The 9,091-nt window shown below is 37.8% G+C and overlaps 1 protein-coding gene and 1 pseudogene across 4 annotated transcripts in view; both read right to left on the bottom strand.

Annotated features, from left to right (window-relative positions):
* Positions 1-355: 355 nt before the first annotated feature.
* The window catches only part of IQCB1 (IQ motif containing B1), a 47,591-nt gene continuing 38,855 nt past the window's right edge, over positions 356-9,091 (bottom strand). For 3 of the 4 annotated variants that reach the window (XM_024120285.3, XM_024120287.3, XM_024120286.3), the window contains 3 exons: positions 3,401-3,532; positions 1,768-1,924; positions 356-930 (listed from right to left, as the gene is read on the bottom strand). In XM_024120285.3, the coding sequence (XP_023976053.1) occupies positions 701-930; positions 1,768-1,924; positions 3,401-3,532 (519 nt within the window). In that variant the 3' untranslated portion in view covers positions 356-700. The remainder of the gene's footprint in view (positions 931-1,767; positions 1,925-3,400; positions 3,533-9,091) is intronic. The other variant, XM_024120288.3, reaches the window with a different exon arrangement.
* Positions 4,885-8,560, bottom strand: LOC102991275 (pirin-like; annotated as a pseudogene).

Raw genomic sequence — 9,091 nt, 5'->3', positions numbered from 1 at the left:
TCATGTAGGTATTGAGAATCATAACAGAAAGTAAGCATTGTTTTAGCTCTGAGATTCCTAAGAGACAAATCAAAATGCAAATAGTGGGTTATATAGTTCTCTTAGTTTAATAGAAAGAATGCAATTTTATCAGGAGAAATTTTTCTTGCACTGAATCCTAGGAGGACTTTTTAATGTATTTCCTTTTAGAAATAACAAGATAGAAATTGAGTTCAAACACTGGTAGAAAATAGTCAAATGTCTTTCAAATGACCACTTCTTTTCCTCACCATAATAAATGCCAAGAGCACATTTCCTACATTAATAGAAAAATCAATAAATGTGAAAAGCTGAAGTAACCCTGACAAGTTTTTCAGAACAATTGTTGAAAATATTTATTTAGAAAACACCTTGAGTTGGAAAACAGCAGAAACAAAAATAGAAATATCACATTTCATATATGCAATAGAATACAATGCTGAGTTCAGTTCCATAATAAAAGCCATACCAATTTTTATGTGTGGCCAAGGATGGAAGTATGGATAAAGAAAAAGAACTGAAATCGAGGTAGAAGATAACTCTGCTTACTGCCTTCAAGTCTTGTTTGGAGAGGAACCTCTGGAAAAACATGAGTTAGGATAACGCTAGTCTACTATCATGTCAGAGGCAGAACCAATATAATCTCTTGAAATATAATTTGTCATTCCTCCAGGTAACTCCCTTAAGGGGGTTTGGTTCCACCAATGAATAAAGTTCCTAATTCTATACTAAGTTCATCCTTTGGGACATCAATCTCATCTCTTGCTTCTTCCCCAAGCTTCTTCCACCAGGGTGCTTGTATATGCTTCAGGGTGGTAAGATGGGCCTGCTTGGCCTTGGCTGCCACAGGCCTGGATCTGCTTAGGAAGAGCTCAGGTTCTTTTCCTTCTGCCTCCTTCAGACTTGGTGCTTCTGTAGTAAACAGAAAATAAAAAGGTGAGTGGAAGAGTTCTGTACCAAACAAACAGGAACTTGGAAACTACAGAGTTGGAACTCTGCAATAGCAGGCAAAAACAAGGTTCCAACTCTGAGTCCATTATTATTGTCAGCTGTAGATGGCATATGACTATTCATAAGTTGTAGCCCACGCTTCCGTGTTTAAAGGGAAAGAATAAAAGAGGTAGATTTTCTTAGATGGTTTATTTAAAAGAGCAGGAACTTTTAATACAATAGCAGAATCCTTACAGATGAGAGGCTCAGTTCCAGCCACCTATCCATTCAAAAACACAAAATTTGCAAGTAATGGCACTAAAGAGAGGACCCTGGCCCTTTTTGCTCCACAAATACTAAAAGTGTTTCAGAGGCCATCTGAAACACTGGCTTCATGGATGGGATCTCTCATTAAATGCACCAGTGGTTGTGAGAAGCAGATGAATTAATTTTTGTGAAAACACTTCATTAAAGTGCCACCATAACCGTTCTCATCATTTACTTTTAAAATATGTTCAAAAAGCTTTTCATACTATATAATAGAATCTGGCTAGTAGGGCTAAGCATCTTTGTAATTAATAACTTTTCTGAGTTGACACATATCAATGATCACAAGGCTGAGGGAAGCAGTCAAGAAGGTTATGGGGTCTGCATCATTTGAAATCATTGTGTGCTGATATGATCTAGAAGGAGAAATTTCTGAGGATAGGAGATGGGCTAATAGACCACTAAATGGTGTTTTCTTTCTGAAGATCTAGATGTCACAAAATCTTACATAGGCTGTTCCTTTTAGGAAGCAAAAAAGGAATGAACACATACTCATCAACTGTTCAATGTTGGTGCTGATCTGAGCCATCAGTGCCTCCCTGTGCTGTTGGGCTCTCTCTTCTAGAGCCCTGCCCATGAAGTAGTGTTGCAGTCGTTCTTGTGCTTGGGAATGGAGCTCCCTGCTGATCACATCTGATACCTCAGAGCCCTGGGAACAAAGGACAAAAAAAATTGTCACATGAAGGACACATATATCAAAGTATGTTTCACTTAACCACTTAGTAGAGGTTCTAGAATGCTTAGCTGTCTCTCATCAATTGAATGTTATGGTTGATATCTACTTTGTACTCTTGAGCAAGCATTAAATAGCCTCTTAAAAGCAGCTTTAAATGAAAATGCAGGTGGGCCAGATGCTTTTTGGTATGCTCCTATACCTCACTTCCTCACATAGTATGGTATTCTGGGAGAAGAAATAAGATTGAGAAATCATAGTGAAAATTACAAATGGTTTGGTAAAGATACTGGCCTGGAAGAGGAGTAACAAGACCAATCCTTTTGTTCTAGCCCCAACTGGTAAGACTACCTAACTTCTTGTCCTATCCCCACTCCCAAACTTATCTAAGCCACAATGTTATAATGGCTTCTAATTTCACAGAACAAGAGACAAAATCATTCAAAGGACCATATTCTTTTGGCTAGTCAGCTACTTTAAAAGGAACTTACCTAATTAGTTTGGACAAGGATGAAATAATCTCAGCATTGAATCTGATAGAGCTTCTGACACCCCAGCTTTCTCAAATATTCCAGTTCATTGATCTTGGATACAGCCCTGTTCCAGCTAACACCTTACTTTTCAGCCACAGAGTAACAGCTGTACTAGAGTATGGCTAAAGCAGCACTTCTTTTTTAAACAGGAGAATGCATCACAATCACACACAGTGCATTATAAAAAAATAGAGATCAAAGACCTAAACATAAGGACTAAAACTATAAAACCCTTAGAAGAAAAGATAGAGGAAAAGCTTCATGGTATTAGATTTGGCAATGATTTCTTAAATATGACACTGAAGGCACAGACATGAAAAACCAGACAAACTGTACTTCATCAAAATGAAAAAGTTTTGTGTATCAAAGGACACTATCAACAGTAAAAAGGCAGCCCACAGAATGGAAGAAAATGTTTGTAAATCATACATCTGATAAGGGATTAATATCCAGAATATACAGAGAACTCCTAAAACTCAACAACACAAAAACAAACGACCTGATTAAAAAATTGGCAAAGGAGTTGAATTGAAATTTCTCCAAAAAAGATATACAAATAGCCAATAAACATATGAAAAGATGTTCAAAATCACTAATTATTAGAGAATGCAAATCCAAATCACAATACCACTTCACATTCATTAGGATGTGAAAATAATAAATGTTGGTGAGGATGTGAAGAAGTCTTGTTGATGCAGTATGGAAAACCACTAATTTGAAGTGAAGTCTCCTTTACTATTGACTTTACCTCTGTGGTCCACGTAATTATAAGACGCCAAATCCACTGACTACGGTAAAGCAACTGCATTACCTTATGCCAACAATAAATGTACATATACAGCTGAGACACTTATTTGTTGGTGAATATCACCCACTGCAATAATGTAACACTGGTACCATAGCACTAAAGCCTACATACTGGATGTCTTCTGATATAGTCATCCACTTGTTGCTTCAGTTCAACTCTGTGTGCATCAGTGGGTTCTCTGAGTCCTTGCCAAGGAGCAAATAGTTTCTTTTTCTTACGGCACTTTGCTAGGAATTTAAGAGTCTGGGACAAAAAAAAAAAAAAAAAAAAAAAAGATTTGTGATTTTTTTTTCCCTAACAGAACTATTTTCTTCCTACAAAAACATATGATAGTGACAACAGTTGTTAACTCTTCTGTGTATGGGGAGAAAGATAGGATTGTGACTGGGGTGACAGAGGACAATAACTTTATCGTTATATTCTTCTGTAGTGTTTTAATATTTTACAAGGATATATTCATGTATTATTTGTACAGAAGGCAATAAAGAGAAAAAAATAGGAAATCAGCTTTGGGTTCTAGTCTTAATTCCAGTTCCTTATAAAACTGTTTGATTTGGGGCAAGTCATTCAATCTCTATAGGACAGGTTCTATGTCTACAGAAAACAGGGATCCCAATTGTACTTAGCCAAAGGATTGTAAAGATCAAGGAGAAGGTATACAAGAAAAAGCTTGGTAAATGAATGTGCTTTCTCCTGTCCTTCAGAATGAATTCCTGATAAGAAGTCTTGTAACAGGCAAGATGTGGAGACACATTTGAAATTATTTTGCCCAATTTTTTTTTCACTCTTCTTCCTTCTTTGTAGTTTTTATTTTCATCAAAGTTATATGTTCACATTGCTTAAGGCAAGAGTTGGCAAATTATGGCCCACAGGTCAATCTAGCCTGCTACCTGTTTTTGAACAGCTGAAAAATGTTTTTTTATATTTTATGATTACAAAGTTCAAAAGGAAAAGAATTATTTCATGACGTGAAAATTATGTGAAATTCAAAATTCAGTGTCTACAAATGTTTATTGAAACAAGAGTCATGCTCATTTGTTTACATACTGTCCACAGCTTCCTTTGGGCTACCACTGTAGAGTTGAATAGTTCCAAGAAACTGTATGACCTGCAAAACCTAAAATATTTTACTATTTGATGCTTTCCAAAAAGTTTGTTGCTATAACTATTGTTTAAAGTGTCAGTTTTAGAAGAATTGTTAAAAACCTCTCCCCCAAAGACAGCAACTTTAGTTCTTTCAGGTTTTTCTTCTGATGTTTATCTCCATCTACATTTTTATGATTTTTTTCAGTGATAGGTATTATCTATTGACTTTCTCGTATGAAAGATAAGGACTTAGCTCTCTTTCACACATACTTACCATATCTCCAAATATCCAATATTATTAAATCATAATTTTAGTTAATGTTAATGTTCAGTGTTTACATTATTATGACTACATAAAGGCTATTCATTTTTCAACCATGTAGTGATGATTACTTTTTCTTCCTTGCATATTTTTATTTTCACTGGAATTAATAACTCTATTATTTTCCTGTGCTTATTTTTCTATATATTTATCAATGATTATCACAATTTCTGCCCTGCTCATACATTAAAACACATCAGGCAATCTATCAAATTAATTTTCTTAGATACACATACTCTGGAGCTTTCTGACTTGCTCCAATCTGGATAGATTATTCCCTATGCTTGGTGCATAGCTGTCATTCTGAGATCCCCCATTCCCCATCATCTTGGTGACTCTTTTCATCTTTCCTTTGTGTTTCCTGGATTCCATGTTGTCCTTTCTTGGGTTATTCCTTTGTTTCAGAGACTTTGTGATGCATAAAAATGTCTTTAGTCTATCTTTAACTTTAATTGACGGTTTGGTTGGTTGGATGTAGAATTCTATTTGGAAATCATTTTCCCTCCATTTGACAGCCTTACTCCAGTATCTTTTAGCTTCCAATGATGCTGTTGAGGAGTACTTTTTGCTCCAGTGATTTCACAATAATGTAAAATAGATGTGAGTGTATTTTTGTCATTGTATTGTACATTCAGTCTTTTTAATCTAAATCACATGATATTCAATTCTGAGAAATCTTAAATTATTTGATTTCTTCTCCAGTTTTTTTTTTCTTTGTTTCAAATGTTTGACCTCCTAGACTGGTTCTGTTTTCTTTTTGCCCTGCTCTCTAGATTTCCCAAACCTTTTTTTATAGCCCTTTTATTATGTCTTTTTTTTTTTCTGTCAAATTGTATTCCATTTGTTCCCCGTTATCCAGCATCTTGGTTTTTGTTTCATGTATTATTTTCTTTTAGCTCTCGGAGAAAAAAATACATTTTAAGTTTTCTTATCCCTGCAATATCTCTATTTCCACCAAGTAGTTTTATTCTATTTATTTTGGCCTTAGCTTCCCGCAGACGTCCAGTGATACTTTCAGCTGATATTTAAGAGTGGGCACTAAAAAGCTGTTAGGAAATGCTGAGCAGATGGGTAGGGTTTATCTATTCTGTACTTCTTTATAGGGCTACTGAACTGGGCTGTTTCACTGGAGTACCTCATTATGAGTACATGTATAACTATTCCCTTGGGCTGTTCAGATTTCCTAAAGAAAATGTTTTCAACCTACTGTTTACAGGATACAAGCCTGGCTGACAGCACTGAGAGCTGAGAAGAAAAAAGGGCTTGGAGGTTTTCACATTCAGTATAAAGATTTCCTTAATACCCCTGTTTTTACTATAGTACTTGAGCCTTCAACTGCACTTATATTCTCCTATTGAGAGATTTTTCTTCTATTCTTCCCTTTTCTTGATTTTTCTTCCTTGCTTCTCCTTCTGTCTTTCCTCTACTTCCTGCTTTTAGTATGAAGCCAGGCTTATGATGCTACTCTGGGAACTCAGAGTAAAGTTTCCAGAACAGAGGAATTTTTGCCCTTAGATCAGAAAAGTCCACCTTGACATCTCTGTCTCTTTTCCTCATTCTTTGTCATTTTAGGACTCTGTGAAATTGTATTTATCTCCCAATGTTTATTTTTTCAACTGGTTTGTTTCAGTAAGTGCTTTTGTGGTTGGTCTTTAATAGATATGTGTATTTGATACTATTCTGCTATAATCAAGTAGCAAGAATTAGCTATCATTTTGGCTCTAGAGAGGAGACGCCAGCAAACATCACCTTCCTTCTGAGCTGCTTTAGTGTGGAATTCTTTAGAAGCACTGGCAAAGTCAGCTTTGGAAACTGGATGCACTGAACCGGTGGATGCCACAAATCGAAAATTCTAGAAGGCAGCCAGACCTGCCCTTGTGCTTGTCACTAGTTTCCAGTCTTTGATTTCCAGGTTTTGGCTCTTTCAAAGCCATTTTTCACATTTCTGGAATCAAGAATGGCCTGAGAAATCTCTTCATTTGTGTGCATCAAAAATGAACCTAGAGTAAAAAGAGACATTCAGAAAGTTCTGGGTGACGAGAATATTTTCTTCTACCACAAAATGGTGCATATTTCTGTAGTTCTTAATCTGAAACAAACTCAGGCATATCTGAATAGCAAACGGTTATTTTCCCAGCATCAGATCCTCGATGACTGTAAAACAGGTTTTTAGGATTGTGTATCATTATAAAGACCAAACTTCAGATAAACATATGCAATTAGATCTCACTCATCCACTGCAGGCTGTCATCAGCAACGGCAATATCTTTATTAAAAACATTCTTAGGTTTGGTTCTATCATGACCATTTTTGTAGTTTTAGTTCTTTTTACCTTCTTTATTTTTTCAAATTGAGGTATAATTGACATACAATATTATATTAGTTTCAGGTGTCCAACATAATGATTCAATATTTGTATATACTGGGAAATGACTGTCACAAAAAGTCTAGTTAACATCTGTCACAATACAGTTAGAGAATTATTTTCTTGTGATGAGAACTTTAAAGATTTACTGTAGTTGTCAGTTAAATAGCATTGGCTGATGTCAAGAACTGAACTGATCTGATAAAAAAAATTGGCAAATCTTGTCATAGTTTTGGTGTCTCTGCAGTATATGAGGCTGTGTCCTTACATGAGGGGTCTAAGTCATTTCTGAAAACGAGTAGTACCTCGTTGACAATAACAGATTACAAAAATTTCAAGTCAAGAAAGAATCACATTTTGGATTCTTTAGGGGTCAGCACACTTCCATGTTGAACAACTGTTTCTCTTTTTTAAAGTTTATTTATTTAATTAATTTATTTTTGGTTGCGTTGGGTCTTCTTCATTGCTGCACACGGGCTTTCTCTAGTTGTGGTGCACAGGCTTCTCATTGCGGTGGCTTCTCTTGTTGCAAAGCACGGGCTCTAGACACACGGGCTTCAGTAGTTGTGGCTCACGGGCTCTACAGCGCAGGCTCAGTAGTTGTGGCACAAGGGCTCTGTTGCTGCACGGCATGTGGGATCTTCCCGGACCAGGGATCGAACCCATGTCCCCTGCCTCGGCAAGCAGATTCTTAACCACTCGCTACCAGGGGAGTCCCAACAACTGGTTCTCTTAATGGCTCCCCAGGAATTAGGACAAAGTGGCTTCTCTCAGGATCCTTGTTCTCCACCTGGACACTGTCACCTTCCCCCAACACAGCTGTGTGATGAGGTTCTATCTTTTGTTGTGTGTTATCAGGTCCAATATGCACGTTTCCAGATATGGTATAAATGAAGCTTGATCACCCTGTAGGAATAGGCTGGGAATGCTTTGCTCCTTGGTCCAATCTGAAGTCCAAATATAAAGCTGGTGTGTAAGTGTAAATCTTGGACTTGATTCCCAGGGCTTCTCCAGAAATGAGAGCAACGGTAACACCATCCTTACGGGTTTAGGGATTTCGCTGCCTTTCACTTCCTGGTACCAAGGCTCCACCATCTTTTGTGAGCTCCTCAAATTAACCCACAGCTGTAGGCCATGGACTGACTCCTCCGAGCAAGGCATCTCCGCATGCACAATGCCCCAGCCCATGGTCATCCACTGCAGGTCTCACCTGTGTTCAACTGACCAGCATGTCCACAGAAGTCTTCGCTGGCCATGCTAACCCCCTTCCAGGAGGTAACACACTGTTTCAAAACCTCAGTGTGGGTGATCAGGAAATCCACCTGGTCTACCTCCTTTAAATTCATCAAACAGTAAAAATGGATCCAGATTTTTAAACTAAGGTCAGCCAATGCTTCTGCAGACCCATGCTCCAACCCCTTCCGACTGCTCCCAGCTAAGCACTAAGAGGGTAACCTTGCAGGATGCCATATGAAGGCTAAAATGAGAGCATGCTGAGGCTTAGCAGATTGCAGTGCTCTGCAGAAAGAGAAGTCATTTGCCACTTGCACCAAATTGCAGAGGACCATTTAAGGATCTCTGGCCATCTCCCCCGGAGACTCCCCCGGGAGTCTAAAGCTGGCCGGGGAGGGTGGGGTCCTGCTAACTGATCTACAGCACCGGCCCCGCCTGGCCCCATGGGAACCCGGTACTCCAGCGTGCTTGGGGGCCCCTTCTGAGCTTCTTAAGAGACGAAAAAGCAAGAAAAGAAAATCCTGGAACATTAAAAAGGAAAAGACAGCTAATTCTTCAAATTTAATTCTAATACTATACCACTACGGAGAACTCCAACTTGTTTACGTAAGGATGTGTAATTTGAAATCAGCAGGTTTACATAAGGTTTTCTTGATTTTTATCTATCTGCGAAACAATGCCTCTCTTTTACGCAAAGTGAGGGACAGAAGGTAAACAACAGTTCTGGCCTTTGTCTGCCAAGGACACTAATAACCAGTTCCTCCTGAGGGATAAGTTCAATGAAATGATATTCCAA

The sequence above is a fragment of the Physeter macrocephalus genome, chromosome 1 (assembly GCF_002837175.3).
Source record: "Physeter macrocephalus isolate SW-GA chromosome 1, ASM283717v5, whole genome shotgun sequence".
NCBI classification, from domain to species: domain Eukaryota; kingdom Metazoa; phylum Chordata; class Mammalia; order Artiodactyla; family Physeteridae; genus Physeter; species Physeter macrocephalus.
The sequence above is the reverse complement of the archived record's forward strand: the minus strand, read 5'-3'. Positions and strand labels throughout refer to the sequence as shown.